This window comes from Oryctolagus cuniculus, chromosome 14, assembly GCF_051225735.1.
Source record: "Oryctolagus cuniculus isolate XC-2025 breed Fujian yellow rabbit chromosome 14, ASM5122573v1, whole genome shotgun sequence".
Taxonomy (NCBI): Eukaryota; Metazoa; Chordata; class Mammalia; order Lagomorpha; family Leporidae; genus Oryctolagus; species Oryctolagus cuniculus.
In genome coordinates, this window is record NC_142880.1 from 13188839 (window position 1) to 13208745 (window position 19907).

At 45.7% G+C, this 19907-nt stretch overlaps 1 protein-coding gene across 1 annotated transcript; it reads right to left on the reverse strand.

The window, feature by feature from the left end:
• Positions 1-797: 797 nt before the first annotated feature.
• MBLAC2 (metallo-beta-lactamase domain containing 2) lies at positions 798-19828 on the reverse strand. The gene is made up of 2 exons (XM_017344591.4): positions 19157-19828; positions 798-4056 (listed from the first exon to the last, which is right to left on the reverse strand). The coding sequence occupies exons 1-2, from the start codon at positions 19620-19622 to the stop codon at positions 3671-3673; spliced, it is 852 nt and encodes a 283-aa protein (XP_017200080.2). The 5' UTR covers positions 19623-19828; the 3' UTR covers positions 798-3670.
• Between the last annotated feature and the right edge of the window lie 79 nt (positions 19829-19907).

Here is a 19907-nt window from a genome sequence, read left to right on the forward strand (position 1 = left end):
ATAGGGGCTTTTATTTTATTTTTTGATTTAAAGATTTATTTATTTGAAAGGCAGAGTTACAGACTTTGTCCTTTGTCTTTGTTAAAATGGTATATAAGCTCTTGGGCCTGTTTGTATGGCTGTTCACTTCTTACAGAGGAAAGCCTGGGTGTACATGTGAAAATATTAACATCAAACACAATTTTTACGTTTTGTGTGAATTTTGTCAGTTTAATTCGCAAGCCCAACCACAGAACCTGAGAAATCTTACTGATTTGTAGGCATTCTCTGTATTTGCTAATTTTGCCTGTTATACAAGTTATGACTATCTTCTAACCTTTATCTGTAACTTTCTTCATGGTATCCAAATTTAAAAGATATTTAAATTTTTGTCGTATTATTCCTATCCTAGGCGACAAATGATTTAAATTTCCTTTTACCACACATTTAGTTCTGATAGTCACATTTCCATTTGCAATTGATTTTTATGATGGCGGGGCCTTTGCCCCCTAACATCAACAATTCTAATATTTATTGACCAGTCCAACTTCTATCCATTGACTTGAAATGCCATATTTGTCATGTCCTAAAGACTTATATGAGTTATTTTTCTATTTCAGGATTGATTTGAAATGTCATATTTATCATGCACTAAAAACTTATATGAGTTATTTTTCTATTTCTGGGTTCTCTATTCTTTGGAACAGATTTGACATTATATTCATCATTAGATTTTCAAAATGGTAATTTATACAGGAAATGTCCTTGAAAGAAATTAAACAGAAATTTGTAATGCTATAAAAAATACCAATTATAGATTGAAATAAAATGTCCACTTTAATATTTATTACACAAATGTTTGTTTACACTTATCTGAAAATTATACAAGGACAATTTGTGCATTTCACATTCACATTACTATCCACGTAAGAACGAATACACAGAATCATTTATCCGACTACATCAGGATAACACACAAGGCTTTTGTGTTAGTTTCTCAGTTAGAAGGAGACATCACATAAGGAAAATACATTTCCAAAGACTGCTTATTAATGATATAAATAAAAACTTATTTCTAAACGTCTTACATGTTGACAACTTTGAATTATACTTACACACTAGCAGTTCCAAAAATCATAAATTACAAGGGTCACTGTCAGGGTGAAAATATATATTTCAAAAGTTTTTGAAAAATATGTTCTTATTATGATTTAACATCATTTGATTTCTTCTTGGCACATGCGGCATCTTTGAAAGTAAAGAGAAGCTTTGCCAATTTTATGTTATTGTGCAGGTATAAGGGAAACAGCACAGTTTGGGGACTGACAGACTTGTATTCAATTACCACCCAGGTCCAAAACTGTGATATATGAGGCTGGTCAATTACCTCTTGGTGCTGGGACCAGGATTAAATTAATAATGCATATTTAAAATGCACAGTATGGACACTCAATGAATGACATCTTTTCCCCAATGCATGCATATTAAAACAATAGCAAAATATCATAGTCTTATGCTGTATTACAATTTGAAAAATTGAAATAAAATTGGGAAATTAAAAAAAAATCAATGTTATGAAAAATTGCACTTTCAATACATAAGAAAACTCCTTAGCAGGATTAAATATTTGTTAATAAAACTTAATGCCTACCCTACCCTGATTTAAAAAACAGTCCAAAAATATGATAAAATGGTAAATGGTTAAGGACTTTTGGTTTTCTTTTGTGCTACTGATATAAAAATAATGGCTATATTTAAGGCTCAATATGTGATTGTTTGTAGGTGCCCTGAACCAAATCTATATTCTCGATGAGCTGTCAGTTGAAACAGACCTACTGCCTTGAATGACCGTAGCTCCCATGATGCTCTATGCCTGAACCAATCATGGCCTCCTTTCGAGGTCAGGGTTCACTTGGTGGCACGTGGCAGTTCAGCCCACCTGTCAGGAGGGATGACTCACACAGTCACAGACCCTTCTTGCTCATGCCAGGGAGATAGGCGGTTCCTGAAAACTGAATTTATACTGCCAGCAGGAACAGGCTACTTCAGACGGCAGCCTGTATGTTTATTCTTGGATCTCTCTGTTTCCTACCCTGACAACCTAACAAACCTGGCAGAAAAGCCTCTCCTCTGGGACACGTCCCCTAACCAGACTCCATACCCCTCCGTTCACGTCCCCTGCACTCGGTAGAAAGTTGCGCTAACTTCAGCCTGAGATATCATCCGGTGGTCACGTTGTCTCTGACTTTTTGAGCTTCCACAGTGTTGTGCGTGGATATGCAGGACCATGTGTATGCATGTGGTGGTGGCAGTGGAGGCTGTTGACTGAATAAAAGAAATACAGAACTTCGGTATCTGCAGGGAACCCTTTAGAATAAAGGTTTCGTAACTCTTCAGAACTCAAAATTGCTGAACCTTCCTAATATAAAAAAAAATCAGATTTGTAAAATTCTGTTGGGTTTCAGACATGTCAATAATAATAATTAAAAAAAAAAACCCAGTGGAAAAAACTGTTTAAAAAACCTTCATGAAATATTCCAAAAAGGCTTTTTAATAAAATATTTTTGAGAGCACCAAATCTTTCCTATGACTTCATGAATGCAGATTTCGTTTCATTCGAGACAAAGAATACTGAACGGGAATAGGTGTTGTGAATCAGGATAGAAAAGGCAATTCACGGAGCCAATGTCTACTGCACACTTTGCAGTTAACTTGAAAACCCTTCTGTGGTACTTATCCATGTTGTACTAAGTAAAAGCATGGTTCCTTTTACGATGGTGTAGATCTCCAAGCTGTTCTGATACTGTAAAACGTGACACAATACTGAGGTTGCTATATAACAAGAAAAATGTTGTTTATATTAGCTGTTAATATTAAAATAGGATATAATAAAAATTATTTTAATGTGTATATTTTCCAATTTGCCTGACAGTGTCCTTTTGAGAAATCTGACAATTTTCAGTTATATTACAGACATTTAAATCTCACTTTTATGATTGAAAATATTACTTACATAACAAACAATATATATTAGCTTTTGACTGAAGCATTCTATAATTTATATTTAAAGCTTTGTGATAAAACAAGATTCATTGCACTTCTCAAAAGTTAAATTACACGCCATATAATGAATGCTATAATTAAATAAAGAATAAATAAATAAAAGGTAGCATAAAAAATTCAGGACCGTAACACTGCAACTTGTTAGCTCTCATTCTAAATGAGAATTCATCTGTTGCACTGAGTTCTAATGCATTTTGAACCCAAGAACCTTTATCTCTGAATGAAACACTGACTGTACCGAGTTTGGAGTGTGAAGATAAAGCTCCACACGTCTTTCTTCCTAGGCCATCTAGGAAGTAGAATAAGACAAACAGAAGAGGGCAGTTCTTTCCTTGCTGCAAACTGCCTCCTGGCTTCCCCCATGAATTCTATGTCGTTCCTAAAGTAAATATCACAAGGTGATGGCCTTGGCAAATTATAAAGTTTATGTAAGTGGCTTCTGCCCTTAAAGAAAGAAAAAAATTTTTAAATTTCCATTTTTGGCTTATTCACTCTCAATCCTTTTTTTTTTTTCACCCCTCTAACATACAATAATGGTGTAAAAGCACTTGTCGAAATGCTCATTCTAAACAGCACAAAATGAGTTGCATTCATTGATGTAGTTAATCAAAGCAGACTGCTACGGATACTAGGGTGAGGTCCTGGAATTAGTTACACGGAGGGCTAAACTAGCAAGAGACCGCATGGCAAAGGTAGAGACTTTGTGACAGAGGCCAGCTTTCGAGATGTAGTTGGAAGCCAATCGGAAAAGCCTCTCGGCACCGAAGGTGTTGAAGTGCCCAGGGAGCACCTTCTCCACCAGGCCTCTGTCCACTAACTCTATCAGGCGCTCACAGGTGCCGACGTAGTCGCTTATCCTGCTGTAGGGCAGCCAGTCAATCAGCGACCCATCGTACACGACGTCTCCGCTGAAGAGGATCTTCCGGTCTCTGTCGTGTAGGCAGATGCTGCCCCTGGAGTGTCCTGGCATGTGCATGACCGTGAGCTGTCTGTCACCGAGGTCGATCACATCTCCTGCGATGCAAACAGAGTTTACAGGTGAACGTGCTGCACGCTTGACTCCAGCCACCTGGAGAGCAGAGCAGGGGCTGGTGCTGTGGGTGTAGCACCCTCAGTCACTGCCAGCATCCCACATGGGCGCTGGTCCCCATAGGAGGCCTGGTTGCTCCACTTCTGGTCCAGCTACCTGCTAGTGTGCCTGAGAAAGCAGCAGAAGATGGCCCACAGGCTTGTACCCCCGCCACCCGACGTGGGAGACCTGGATGGAGTTCTGGGCTCCTGGCCTCGGCTGTGGGGCCATTTAGACTGAATCAACGAATGGAAGATCTCTTCTGTCTCTCTCTCCCTCTCTGCAACTCTGCCTTTTAAATAAATAAATAAATCTTAAAAGAATAAAGAACAGAACAATAGTAAATAATTTCAAATAAATTAGGAAAGATGATACCTATTCTACCCTTACTTCATAAATACTGTATTTCTTAACAACTTTAAAATAAGCTGTGTATACTTCATTCCTATTGTTTGCTAGCCCAGTGTTTGTAAAAGTGCGTGTTCACGTGGAACACTACTCTTCTGCAGGCTATGATGACTTATAAAACAAAAGATGATCCCAGGGTCAAATGATTCTGGGAACTCTTGCTTCAAAGAAAATTAAGCAGCTTTCTTTTTTGCAAGATGTCTGTGAGCTTTCAATACACCAACACATAGTGGAAATACGCAAGGTAGATGTAGATATCTCATTTCTCAAGCTTTCCAGGATTTGACCATGCAGCATTTACTTTCAGAACATCCCTGGTGTCAGCATCCTGTGAATTTTCCTCCCGTGAACCTTATATTTTTCCCCTCGTTGTGTCACCCTGTGAGAATCAGGACTTGAGGAATTCGTACAGGCACTAGTGCTCTAGCTAGTGCTATGCTCTAAGGAACGAACTGTCCTTTGTCTGTAACCCAGAAACCTTTTCCGTCAGAATCCACTAACAGCAGCGGGCTAACTTGCTACCTTGCAAGCGGTGTAAAAAGCTCAGATTCTTCATGGTTATTGATGGTAAGGAAGGAAATGGAGCTGAATAGGGGCAAACTTGTTATGCTTCACTGGAATTAAAGCAGTAACAATTGAAGTAAATGATGATAAATTAAAAGATTCATATTGAATTTGCCTGTGCAAACACATACATAAAAACATAAAAGAAATGTAGCTAAAAAGTTAATAGAGGAAATGAAACAGTAAAATTAGGAATTGCTAAAAAAAAAAAGGATAAATCAATAAAGGAGTAACAGAGGGATTTTAAAATAACAAAATTTTAGACCTAAATCCAACTATATCAACAGTTACATTAAATATGAATGGATTAAACACTCTAATGACAGAGATTGTCAGACTGGATTAAATATCAAGATATATTTATCTACAAGCTAAAAATCTACAAGAGAGAAACTATAAGTTCAAAGATAAAAAGTTTGAAATGTTTATACTATATAAGTATTAACATCAAGGGAACTATAGTGGTTGTATTAACATAATAACATAAAACAGATTTCTATATAAGGAATATTATCAGAGAAAATAAGTACATTTTATGAGACTATATATAAGGTTAAGCTGCTAAAAATAAGTTATAAACCCATATACCTCTTAAAATAAAGACCAAAAATAACATGAGACAAAATGGACAGAAATAAAATAAGCAATCTAACAGATACACCTGAAGAATTCCATATTCTTCTCTGAGTAATTCTCAAAACAAGTACTTAGAAAATCAGGAAGAATACAGAAAGAAAACTTGGGTGGGTATGGTGGGAAGAATCACTATATTCCTAAAGTTGTACTTAGGAAATGTATGACGTTTGTATTCCTTAACTAAAAGATCTCTTAGGGGAAAAAATAAATAAACAAATATATAAAAAAAGAAAAAAAAAAGAAAGAAAGAAAATCTGAACAACCCTATCAGCCAACTTAACAAACCTGACACATATAAAACACTTTGCTCCAAAATCCCTGAGTACACAGTCTTTTCAAGTGTCTTTGGTAATCAAGACATTGCATTTCTGGCTAAATATTCCCGATCAGCGAAGAGAACAGAGTGCAAAAGCAGACACATACAACATGGCCAATGGATGTTTCAAAAAGGAGGGCCAAGTGAGTAATCCAATGGGTAAATGGGAAGTCTTTTCAACAAACTGGACTGGGGATATCCCCATGGAAGCAGCACCAACAACAATAAAAACCATCAAAACACAAAATAGAACCGCTCAGCCCTTATCTCACAATATTCTCCAAAATTAACATAAAACAGGTCCTGCACCTAAATGTGACAGTTTCTAGTAAACAGTGGGGGAAAAAATTGTGATCTTGGGCTAGACACAGAGCCTTTAGATTTGACAACAAGCAAAGCATTAAGTAAAGACTCAATGGGTTTCGTCCAAATTATATACTTGTGGCTTAAAGACACACCATTAAGAAAATGAAAAGGCAAGCCACACATAGGGAGAAAACATTTACAAAGTTTATGAGTACATCTGTCTTGTATCCAGAATAAAGAACTCTTCTCAACTCAACGAGATGAAAACCAGAAACTCAGATTTTCAAAAGGAGAAAAGATTTTAATGCACCTGTTAACAAAGAAGATATTAGCAAGTAAGGGCTGGGAAGATGCTCAACATTATTAGTCATTAGGAAGATGCAGATTAAATCATAGCAAAATCGCATTATGAGTGCACTAGAATGGCTAAAATCAAACAGAATAAAGTGTTGGCAATGATGTGCAGACTTTGTGACACTTATACATAGCAATTTGGAATGTAAAATGGTATCAGTACTTTGGAAAAACTTCACGTTTCCTTAAAAAACGAACGTACGTTTACCATAGCACCCAGGAGGAATTCTACCCCTAGGTATCTACCAAGAGAAATGAAAGTGCGTGTCTCTCGGCAGTATTACTCACAGCAATTCCAAACTGGAAAGGTTCAAATCCCCTTCAAGAGCTGAACAGACTAGCACAATGTTATGTCCACAGAGTGAAACATTTCTCAGCAGTAGAAATGGATGAATTATTAACAGGGGCAATAACATGGCCGAATCTCCAAGGCAACATGCCAAATGGAAGAAGGCAGATACAACAGGCTCTGCATGTTGTATGATTGTACTCAAGAGATGTTTTCAGAAAATAAAAACTACAGAGACACAAAACATAGCAGAGGGGTGAAGGATGGGAGTGGGGATTATTTGGAAGGGAGCAGGAGGGAATTTTGGGGGGGAGGGTCTGGAAGAGTTTTCAAACTGGGCTGTGGTTATGATTGCATGAATATATAAATTTCTTAAAACTCATTAAACTATATACTCAAGTGGGTACATGTCACGGGATGCAAAACAGACCGTAATAAAGCTTTAAAAAGGATGTAGCAAATGGAAGCAATTCAAATGTACATCAACTGATGAACTGGTAAATAAAATGGGGTACATATTTGTCAAGTGGAATATTATTTGGCAATAGAAATAAATGGTAAACCTGGGAATCATGCTACCTGAAGGAAGCCATTCACAAAGGTATATACATTATATGGTTCCATTTATATGACAAATCTGGGCTGGGAGGCGGAGGACTGGAGAGTCTGGGGTGTGGGGGTTTCCTTCAGGATTAATAAAATTGGTCTATAATTGGTTGTGGTGACAGGTGTGAAATTCAGATGTATTAAAAGTCACTGAGCTGTACATGTTAAATAGGCGGATTATATGGCATAAAAATCTTATCTCAATAAAGTTACTAACAAAGGTATATAATTGGAAGTGAAGTTTTGCAGTAATTTTAAAGGTCAACTCAATACTTTAGACACATTTTCTCCAGTTGCAGGGTACTATGGTAACCAAGAGTGTAGGGTCCGGCAAGCGGGGAGCACAGGAAGTCTGCAGAGGATGCTCCAGGAAGTCTGATCTTACGTTGCACTCAGAAGAGGAAGGCTAGGAGAGACGGGTGTGCGTCAGAGATCTGAACACCCGGCGTATGAGCAGGAAGGGCCCTCCCACTCCACCTTTTCTACATCCTGGACATGCCTCTACCCGTTGGCTCCCTTCCACCGCCTCCTCTACTTGACAACAAGCAAACGAAGGCTTCCTTCCGGCATTTCCTGCTCAAGGCTGGTTGCTCGGTGACACCAAGAGTGAACGGACTCCTTGTGTCCATAACAAAATTAATGAAGCCAGGTGGGCATCGGGGCAACTGGGTACCAGGAGTGAGGCCGCCACCCAGGCAATCCCCGCAGGGCGTACCTGCTCTTCCGGAACCACCTGTTCCGTCCATGGTCGCGGGCAGTTGTTTGGCACTTGGCAGGTCTGAGTTGCTGACTCAGAGCTACGAGGTGAAGCAGCCACCTGGACCCGTTCTGCCCAGGATAGCTGCTCTGGTTAAGCGTCAAGGTGTTGCTCAAAGCCAAAGCCAGGACAGCAAAGTATGCTCTCAGGGGCTGGAGCCGGGTAGCCTTTTCTGGGGTGCAGGAATCAAAGTGCCACATTTTGCTCTGCAAGATTGAGCATAATGGGGTGACCAGAGACATCTCTGAGCTGGGTTTATCTGTTAGTCTGGGGTACAGGGCCCTGTGTTTCTCTCTGTGGTCACAAGACTAATTGGGGCAAAGAAATACTGGAAAAGAATAACTCTCTCAGTGGACCAGAGAATGTATTCACAACAGATGCCCAGACCCTCTATGGAAGTGGGCAATACTCAACCTGATATTTCCCCTCCTAAACCCAAAGGGAAGGTTTGCCCCATGCTAGGGAGTCCCCCTGAGGAAGAGGGTCTGCTAAGACTGTGAGGGTAAGGGAGGAAGGGGGGAGAGTTCCTGAACCTTAATCCTCACTCCTAACACTAAGAATATACACAGCACCACGGTCTCTTTCCTTGACTTTATGGCTACCCTGGCAGGGGTGGGGAGCCCTTTTCCTGCCAAGGGCCATTGGGATATTTATATTGTTTGGATTTGCCAAACCATGAACTTACAAATCAGCCTGCCATAGAGGCACTGAGTTGCCTTGGCAGGGCAGACCATCTGCGGCCTGTGGGCCTGATGTTTTCCACCTCTGATCTATGGGGTCAGCTTAGCCAACACCGTGTCCACCCTTTTCTGATGGAAAAGGCAGGCATTACCAGCCTAGGACTATGTAAGCCAGGGAAGGAGGCTGATAAATGTGCAGGTGCCATTCACCACCTCTGACCTAAATGGAAGGCCTCAAGGCAACCACGGGGCATTCTTGCCGCTGATTAGGGGCAGTTTTACAACTCACAAGCCCTACCTAGGTAGATGTTTAAACCTTAATTAACTGCCCTCCATGACGGAGGAAAAGTCAGCTGAGCTAGCCAGCGAGTCAAGGCTAGGGAGGAAGCTGACAAGCAGCTGCCAATCAACTTGGTAACTGGTGTGCAGGCCTGGGTAGGAATCCGTACCAGTGTGGGACCTTAATATACCAAAGGACCTAAAGAGGTTAGGCCATTATAGGAATCTGTGGTTGCGAGACATGCAAGGAGTAGGCAAACCCCCTTCTCAGGGAGGGGTCCCTGAGATTGTGCTGAGACAGACACAGAAGGAACCAGAAGAAAATCCCTCTGCCTTCCCACAATGGCTAAGAGTGTCTCAGACAGTGGATTTTTTGGGGGGCCGAAGCCTGGGAAGTCAGGTTCTTCTAACCACCCACACACCCTTCACGTCTCAGAGTGCTCGGTCCTGAGACCAATCCCCCTGAGTGCTCAGAGATTGTCTTAAGAGGTTTCCAACAACGGAGACGTGGCAGAAGGGTGACAAAAAGATGTGAAGGGAGGCAGATCTATTGGCTGTTGCTCTCCATTCTGCTCCAGGAAGATGACCCAGGAAGATGAGAGAGGCCGCCATGGGTGAGTAACCCAGCCTCCGACATGGCCACCAGCTAAGTGAGGACCACCCAGTGTGCACAGTACAAGCAGGAGGGACATGGACAGTGAGGGACATGGACAGCATCCTTCACAGAAGGAATCCAGATCTCCCCTGAGCAGAACCAGGTTACTCTAGGAATACAAGGGGAGAAGGCTGGGTTTCTGCGGCTGGTTTCACTCCTCTGCCCTGGGAGACACCAGCACCTGCCCCATTCAGTAGGAAGTCGTTCCAAAAGAATGATCTTCCACTTTTACCCCACAGGGAGGATTTGGTTACCAGGAGGCTGCAGGCTTCAGGCAAGAGAGGACGTGGGAATGGGAGAGAATCCAAACAGCCTACCCCCTTGATTGGGTTTCTCAGAGGATGTTCCCTGAAGGCTGGTCTTGCAGCACTGAACTCAGAGCGGCCAGAACACCAGGCAGGAAAGCTGTGGAAGTCAGGGTTTGGGGCATCCCGTGTGTGGCAATGCCCGCGACTTGAGGGACCTCCCACACCACCTCTTCTGCATCCTGGACACTCCCCTACCCTTGGCTATAAAAGCCCTGGCAAAGTTTTTGGAGAGGCAAGTTTTTAAGGGAACTACACCTGCACACTGTCTATTCATTACCAGCACATGAAGCTCTCTTCTGGGCAACTCCTGCTTGGGGTGATTACCTGGTGACACCCAAGGGAACGGACCCCTGGTGTCCACTAACACGTCTCAGTTCTGATCTACAACACTGGGGATTCACATTCTTTCCAAGTTGAGTAGCACAGGAATCCTGTTATTTGAGCATGATTAGTGCCAAACATAAAAAAAAAAAAAGGATCTAAAACCGGGACTAAAATTTTAATAATGGAAAGTGGGTTGAAATTTGATTTTAAAGACTCACTAAATGTAATCTTAGCAGTAAAAATCCTTTTTGATTTTTTTAATAATTAACCTCAGCCACAGTTCCAAATCAATTTAATATCATGCTCTCTCTGTAATAGGATATTTTCTTCCCTCAGAGAATCCTTTGGGCAAAACATTCAAGGGTTTCACCAGTTTTCCCAAGGAAATGTGTTCTTAATAGTTAGAAATTGCTGGGGCCGGCGCTGTGGCATAGCGGGTTAGGCCACCACCTGCAGTGCTAGCATCCCAAATGGGCGCCAGCTCGAGACCCGGCTGCTCCACTTCTGATCCAGTTCTCTGCTATGGCCTGGGAAAGCAGTGAAAGATGGCCCAAGTCCTTGGGCCCCTGCACCCATGTGGGAGACCTGGAGGAAGCTCCTGGCTCCTGGCTCCTGATCGGCACAACTCCGGCCGTTGCAGCCAGTTGGGGAGTGAACTAGGGGATAGAAGACCTCACTCTCTCTCTATGCCTCTCTTTCTCTCTCTGTGTAACTCTGACTTACAAATAAATAAATAAATTTAAAAAAATAGTTAGAAGTTGCTACTTTTAGGGACCAGCATTATGGCACAGCAGGTTAAGCTGATGCCTGCATGTTCTATGAGCACCGGTTCAAGTTCTATTTATTTGAAAGTCAGAGAGAAGGAGAGAATCTTCCATCCACTGGTTCACTCCCCCAAATGGCTGCAACAGCTGGTGCTGGGCTGGGCTGAAGCCAGCAACCAGGAGCTTCTTCCCGGTCCCCTATGTGGGTCCAGCTGCTTCACTTCTGATCCAGCTCCCTGCTAACAAGCTTGGGAGAGCAGAGGAAGACAGCCCAAGAGCTTGGCCCCTGCCACCCACGTGGCAGACCCAGATGGAGTTCCAGGCTCCTGGCTTTGGCCCGGCCCTGTCCCAGCTGTTGCATGGCATTTGATGAAGGACTCAGCAGTTGGAAGATCCCTTTCTGTCTCTCCCTCTCTCTGTTTTTGAAATAAATAAATCTTTGAAAAAAAATGCTATTTGAACAAAGCTCTCCAAATGGTTCTTTTCTACACCGAGGATCAGGAGCAAGTGTTGTGATGGTCAATGACTTCTAACAGATGGTGTCTAGCCTATGGCTCTGAAAGAACTCTGGTCCCTGTGGTGCTCCTAGAACGTGAGAGAGTAATCCTGGGCCCCAGCAGCCGTCCTGGGTGGCTGAAATCTGCTGCAGGGCAGACAAGAGCCTCACTTGCTGCTTCCTCTTCCCACCTGGTCTTAGATCCCAGCACCAACATCAGGACGGCATCAGATACACATCTGTCCACATTCCAGGCATAATGGGGCTGGAATTCCTGTACAAGATAACCAGTCCAGATTTAAAGTGCCTCTGGGGATTCCCAAACCACTGTCCTTTTGCTGTACGTGATTGGTTGGTAGGGCATAGGAATTACGGCTAGGGTAGTTGAATAGTGCTGTTGGAGCCGAGTTCTTTAATCAGTGTGCAGAAAGGGCCTGAAAAGAAGTTATAGAAAATTATGAGAGCAAGGTAATCTTACTGACCTGTGGTTATATCTAATTATATATTAATATAAACATTTATGTATTAACATATAAAATATTAATATATATTAATAAGATAGTATATCTACACACTTTATAGTATTAATGATATGTATTAATTATGTATTAATAATATATAAATATTATATACTTTGCATATATCTATGCAAAACATTGAGCATCTTACCCACCCATCCACATGGAGAGCGGGGTGGGCGTTTGGCATAACATCTCACGTTTCAGTGCCTGATTTCAAATCCCAGCTCTGCTCCTGATTCCAGCTTCCTACTGATGTGTACCCCAGGAGGAGGCAACAGTGATCGCTCAAGCTGTTGGGTCCCTGTCATCCGCTTGGGAGACCCAGGTTGAGTTCCAGGCTCCATCTTGGCCTAGCCCAGCCCTGGTCACTGCAGCATTTGGGAAGTGAAGCAGCCGATGAGATATCTGTCTGTCTACCTTTCAGATGAATAAATAAAAATGTTAAAAAATCAGATACACACTCTAGCTGGAAACAAAAGGGGGCGGATTCCCCCTGTAACTGACGGAGCCACAGTGGCTGAGTATCACTAGCTCTCCCACTCTCTAATGCCTCCCCTGAATTGACCTGGCTCAAATACAGCATGTCATGGAGACCTCTCTTATAAGAACCAGGGGTGTTGATTTTTTTTTTAAAATTACGTGGACTGTTTCTGTTTTTTATTTATTTATTTATTTATTTATTTATTTTTAATTTTTGACAGGCAGAGTGGATAGTGAAAGAGAAAGACAGAGAGAAAGGTCTTCCTTTGCCGTTGGTTCACCCTCCAATGGCCGCTGCGGCCAGCGCGCTGCGGCCGGCGCACCTCGCTGAATCGATGGCAGGAGCCAGGTGCTTCTCCTGGTCTCCCATGGGGTGCAGGGCCCAAGCACTTTGGGCCATCCTCCACTGCACTCCCGGGCCACAGCAGAGAGCTGGCCTGGAAGAGGGGCAACCGGGACAGAATCCGGCGCCCTGACTGGGACTAGAACCCGGTGTGCCGGCGCCACAAGGCGGAGGATTAGCCTAGTGAGCCGCGGCGCCGGCCCAGGGGTGTTGATTAAGTGCCTCTTATGTGCGTGTGCACAGGTGACAGAGTCTCCTAAGCCTCTCCTGGATTCCAGACATACAACCCCTCTCCTGGCTTCTCAAATGCCCTTTCCCATCTAGGCATCATCCATCTTTTGTTTTAACTTCAGTTTGTACTCAAATACTTGTACATATTTCACATAAAATACTTTGGGAGGGCTTTAGATCTCAGAAAACCTTCTTTGGCTCACTCCTGCTCTAGTCACTTGTAACAAGTTTACTTCTTCTGGTCATTACCTCCACCAAATACACTTCTCCCCAAAAACTGATCATAACTGTGGACCTTGACTTGCCAATCTGAGATATACCCTACTGACTTCAGCAGATCCTGCTGCTTGCTTTTATAATTTTACGTCGCCCACTGACGGCCACAGTAAAATGGAAGATGTTCAGCTCTTTATTTCCCACTCCCCACCTCCCATCACTATGCCTGTGTACGTTTCTCTCCCGCTTTCTTTCACCTGCTCCAGTCTGAAGCTGCCATGTCTGTGGCTGTATGGTTGTGTCTTCCACCCCAGCATCCAGAGAAATTCTTCTGACTTCCTGTACATTGGGTTTCCTTTTTATTCCATTCACTATCTTTCTCTTTCATGGTTTACTCCCTTATTTATTTATTTATTTTTTGACAGGCAGAGTTAGACAGTGAGAGAGAGAGAGAGAGAGAGAGAGAGAGAGAGAGAGAGAAAGGTCTTCCTTCTGTTGGTTCACCCTCCAAATGGCCACTATGGCCAGCGCGCTGCATTGATCCAAAGCCAGGAGCCAGGTGCTTCCTCCTGGTCTTCCATGTGGGTGCAGGGCCCAAGCACTTGGGCCATCCTCCACTGCCTTCCCAGGCCACAGCAGAGAGCTGGCCTGGAAGAGAAGCAACCAGAACAGAACTGGTGCCCCAACCAGGACTAGAACCTGGGGTGCCGGCACTGCAAGCGGAGGATTAGCCAAGTGAGCCACGGCGCCAGCCAGACTTCCTTATTTTGAAGGGCATATCCCAGTAGCTTCCTACGTGATGTTATGTGGGAAATCACTTCTTTTGTGGGCTTTTGACGGTGGGATGAATGTGCAGCTCTGGACTGGAAGTCATTTTCACTCACACTTGAAGGCAGAATTTCTTTTTTCTTATCTGAACACATGGCCCTATGTTTAAACTTCTGGAAAATGGCAGAATCCTCCTTGATGTCAAAGCTCTGACCTTTTGCAGTACAGGGCTTTGGTTTGGATATGGTTCTATCCATTGTGCTGGGAACTCTGTGGGCCCTTTAAATTTGTCAATTTCATCCTTTGATTGTTTATTCCTGGATTCCCTTCACTATTTCACTTCCTCTGTTCTCTGGCTGCTATGATTCCAAGGTTGGATTTTTCCAAACTGATTTCTTTTCTCCTAGTTTCCATTCGCTTATCCGTTCTTTTAAGTTTTTCAACTCTATCTTCTAGATCTTCTACTAATTTCTGATATGCAAAATTCTAAGTTTGTGAGTGCATTCTTGTCATTTATTTCTCCTACACATTGAATGCAATCGCTTATCTCATGCCCCCAAAGATACCCCTCTCCCAGGTTGTTTTATGCTATTTAACATTTGATCTCGTATTACAGAATTTTCCCATTATGCTTGAATCGCTGTTTAAGAGAGAGGAAAAGGCTGTCTGATGCACACACAGGGGGCTTAGGGATCTCAACCTGATCATGCCAGGAATTCCTAAGGGATTCCTCCATGGGCACCGTAAGTCTTCTAGAGTATGTATTCCCCAGGTAAGATTTTTCTAGTTTCCTACCTGGAGGGGGAAAGACCTGGCTCTCATCCCTCTGGGCAGCTAGTAAGAAGTTATGAGGACATTTCGAAGAATTTGTGGAAAAATGTGAACTGTCAAATCCATTTCCCATGGACTTTTTGAAGTACCCTCATGTATGTACACACAGTCTTGTTGGACCTCTGGGCCCATCAGCGCGTGACATTCTGCAAACATGAAACTCCCTCATTGGGGCAGGCATTGGGGCACAGAGGGTGAGAGGGTGAGCACCTGCTTGGGACACCTGCATCCCATAGTAGATGCCGATGGTTCACGTTTTAGCTGCTCAGTGCTTGTGATCCTGCTCCCTGCTAATGCACTTGGGAGCCAGTAGCTGATGGCCCAAGTATCTGGGTTTTTGACATCCATGTGGGAGACCTGAATGGAGTTCCTGGCTTCTGACTTCAGCCTGGTCAAGTCTCAGCTTTTGCAGGCATTTGGGGAATAAACCAGCGAATGGAAAATATCTCTCTTCCTTAGTTATTTTGCTCTTCAAATAATTAAATCTTTTAAAAAAATAAAGAAACCCCTGTTTCACTTTGCCCAGAGAATAAACTGGACGAGGAAAGGGGTATTCACTTAGGGAACAGGGTTCTAGAGCAGGGATGTGGACAAGGGCCATTTGGATATTTATAACCTATGGCCCATACAAAATTACCAACTTCAAAATTCGCCTGCTGTAGATTTATTGAACTTCCAGTCCCACCTGCAGCTGCCTTGGCAGGGGCAGATCAACCGATTTTGTGGGTCTTGTTCGGCCAGCAGGCTGGACGTTCCTTACCTGTTTTAAAAGCTTCTCAAACGGCTACGAACCAATTCTACTTACTGTAGAATTTTCCCTCTGTGCACCCCTATCTCCCAGCAGCTATTGGTCATTTCTGAGCCTTTTACAACCTCCGTGTCAGCTGGCTCCAGATTTCCCATCACTGGCATGGCTCACTCCGTCACCGCATCTGCTTCCTAGCATCCAGAAGCATCCCATGTAAGTTCTCCAGCCATTGGATTTCCATTAAAGCAAACAGAGCCCAGCTCCTCAGGGGAGCAGAGGTGGGGCGCTGTGGGGAGCCACCCTGGGGGCATCTGTTCAATCAGCGGCCATTCTGGAATCTGACTTGTCATTTTTTTTTTTTTTTGACAGGCAGAGTGGACAGTGTGAGAGAGAGAGACAGAGAGAAAGGTCTTCCTTTGCCGTTGGTTCACCCTCCAATGGCCGCCGCGGCCGGCGCGCTGCGGCCGGCGCACCGCGCTGATCCGATGGCAGGAACCAGGTGCTTTTCCTGGTCTCCCATGGGGTGCAGGGCCCAAGCACCTGGGCCATCCTCCACTGCACTCCCTGGCCACAGCAGAGAGCTGGCCTGGAAGAGGGGCAACCGGGACAGAATCCGGCGCCCCAACTGGGACTAGAACCCGGTGTGCCGGCGACGCTAGGCGGAGGATTAGCCTAGTGAGCCGCGGGGCCGGCTGACTTGTCATTTTTAACCTCCCTACATGGCAAAGGTCCAGTTGAAACCACTCATTGGAGAAGGTACCCTGCTGACCCTGGACAAAACGTGTATAATATGGACAAAAAGGCCAGAACTTGAGTCACGTGAACATTATGAAGAATAGTGGTCACAGCATGTGCCCATTCAAGAAGTCTGCACACTATCAACCCCGGGTCTATTGCTGTCTTCTCATAGGAAGATATTATTTGTTTTTCCACTGAAAATGATGACGCGGCTCTCCTCTCCTTGTTCCTTGCTTACTACTCAGCTTTTGGGTTAGAGATGCAGTCAGGTGCACAGATTTGTGCTCATGTGTGACAGGGGATCATTGATCCACTAAATGAAACGTAGGGATTTCAGCCTCCTTGTGTTGTAACCAAAGCAATGAAGACCACGCTGTTTGGTATGTGCTGCTGATACATACAATTGTGTATGGATTTTTAATATAAATATTTTATATCTCCTTCTAGGCATCTGGATTGCGTTAATAGCAAGCGAGCAGGCTGCATCATTGAGAGGAGACAGGAAATGAAGATTCCCGAGAAGTGAGGGAACTTAGAGAGGGTGAGGCATCTCACTCCTAATGGAAAACCAATTTGGACGACACAGTGCTATCACCTTTGAAGTGCTTGGTAAACATTCAGCTTTCTTTTCACACCTTCCAAGGTTCAAAACACCACCCAGGTAGCTTGCTAGGTTTCTGTCATCGACTGACTGGGATTCAGGGAACCTGGGTTCTGGCCGCAGCTTTTCCCAGGATGGGCTGTGTGACCTCGGGCACTGTACTCAGTCCCACCTGGATTCTCCACCTACAAAGCAATAGTCCTCACCATTCTTTACTCTTCCCACTGCTCACAAAGAATCAACAGCAATTATTCTTTAGGACCATTTAAATATATCTGAATACTAATACCAAGAATATTTGGTCTATGTACTGGAATTTGATCTAAATTCTCGTGAACTGTATGAAAATCTGAACGTGTCAATTTTATCCAGAAACACAGTAACTGAAAGTATCCTCAACATAAAGGTGCTTTTCTTTCATCTCAAATTGTTAGGCACTGCAAGAGTCCCTTAAAAACCTTTAGATTTGGGGGCTGGTGCTGTGGTGTAGCGGGTAAAGCCACCACCGCCTGCAGTGCCAGCATCCCATATGGGCGCTGGTTGTAGTCCCGGCTGCTCTCTTCTGATCCAGCTCTCTGCTATGGCCTGGGAGAGCTGTGGAAGATGGCCCAAGTCCTTGGGCCCCTGCACCCACGTGGGAGACCCAGAGAAAGCTCCTGGTTCCTGGCTTTGGATTGGCACAGCTCCTGCCGTTGCAGCCAACTGGGGAGTGAACCAATGGATGGAGGACCTTTCTCTTTCTGTGTGTAACTCTCTCAAATAAATAAATAAAATCTTTAAAAAAAAGAAAACCCTTTAGATTTAAAACTTTGATGAGGAGGCCTGTGTGGTGAAGTATAGAATCTTGCAGCATTTTTAAGGTTGTAAATGATCAAGACCTCTGCAAGACAGCCTTTCACTCTTTGCCATTTTGTTTGGGCACCGTACTGCAGCATCTTTCCACCTAGTAGGGGGACCTGTCATTTTAAAGGCTTTCAAGACAGGGAAAGAACTCGTGGCAGTCCACTCTGAGTGACCGCCGTGCGTTCTGCGTGCTTTGGTTTATTGGGCCTCGCTCCAAACCCCGTTTTCTGATCACAACCTTGCTCCGGGCAAATTGTTTCCTTGGGAGGTCGCTGACCTCACAGCAAATGTGCAGAGGACAAAGTGAAATCAGACATGAATACACCCAATGCTTCCGCGAAGCTTAATCAGCTCAGTCATTTACGGGCCAGCATGGGGAGCGGAGGGCTGGGCCCTACAGTGTTCCTCTCGTATTCCGACCTGCCTCTCTCGGGAGCCAGCGTGGGCCGAGGAGGCCTGCGCATCCGCCCCACGGCTCACCGGCCCTGCAAGCCCCCTCCCTGTCCGTCAACCAGACCAGCTATCGGTCCCCGTCTACGCCTCCAGCATTCTGCACTTGCATTCGCTATGGGGCTCGCTCGCTCTCCTGCGGCACCATCAGGAACAGCGACGCGCGCGGCCCCTACGGCTGCGCCCGGGACTCCCGGCTCTGACCGCTGAGCCTACAGGTGGAAACCGCTTCCAGCCCGGCGGTAGCGCCCGGGCACGACGCGCACTGCCCGGGACGCGTCTACACCACCAAGAGCCTGGGAACCCGAGCGCCTGGCGAGGAACCCCGGGTCGGGGATGGGGGGGCTCCCCTGCAACACGCGCAGGCAACTGCCCGGGGAGGTGGGGCCGGCTCCTACGCGGTGCTCGGAGCCGGGCCCGGGCAGGGGCAGGGGCGGCGGCAGTGGGCCCGGCTCGTACACCGTAACGCTCCCGCCGCGGCCGCGCGGGTCTGCGACCCCCATGCCCTCCCTCCGCCCGCGGGGGCTCATTACCATCTTGCAGGATGAGCGTGGGCTGCACCGCCTGCACGCGGAACTGCCTGGCCCGCCAGCCGGGGCTGGGCGCCCGCACCACCTCGCTGTCGGAGAGCCAGGTCACCGTCTCAAAGTTGTCCCCGCGAGCCAGCGCCTCGGCCTCGGCGTGGTGCACCGCCACCCGGTCGAACTGGTAGAGGCCGCCCGAGTGGTCGAAGTGCACGTGGGTGGCCACGGCCAGCAGCGGCCGGCCGGCCGCCGCCGCCTCCTCCTCCTCCCTGGCGCTGCGGTCCTGCAGGAGGCCGGAGGAGTACAGGTACTCGGGCAGGCTGCGCAGCCCCAGGCCCGTGTCGATCACCACGTCCTGCTCGGAGCCGCGCACCAGCCAGATGTTGGCGCGGTTGCCCGACTCATAGAAGCGCTCTTGGATCCAGAAGACGCCATCGCCCAGAGACTTGTGCGCGAACCACTCGAGCGCAGACATGCTGGGCGGGCGTGTGGGCGCGCGGGCCTCCGCAGCCTGAGAGCGCGGGGGACGTGGGGCGGAGACGGAGGCGGCGCAGAGCCGGCGGCGGGAGGCGCGGCCGGACGCCGCTGGACCGCGCTGCCCGCCGCAGAGCGCGGGAGCCGCTTGGCACCGCGGCGCCTCCAGGCGGGGGCCACTGCGGCACGCCGGAGACACGGCGGCGACACCGTCCCCGCCCCGGGGGTGTGCGTGTGGGGGGGTGCGGGGCTGACTGCAGAGGCCGGGTGGGGCGCGGCTAGGGGA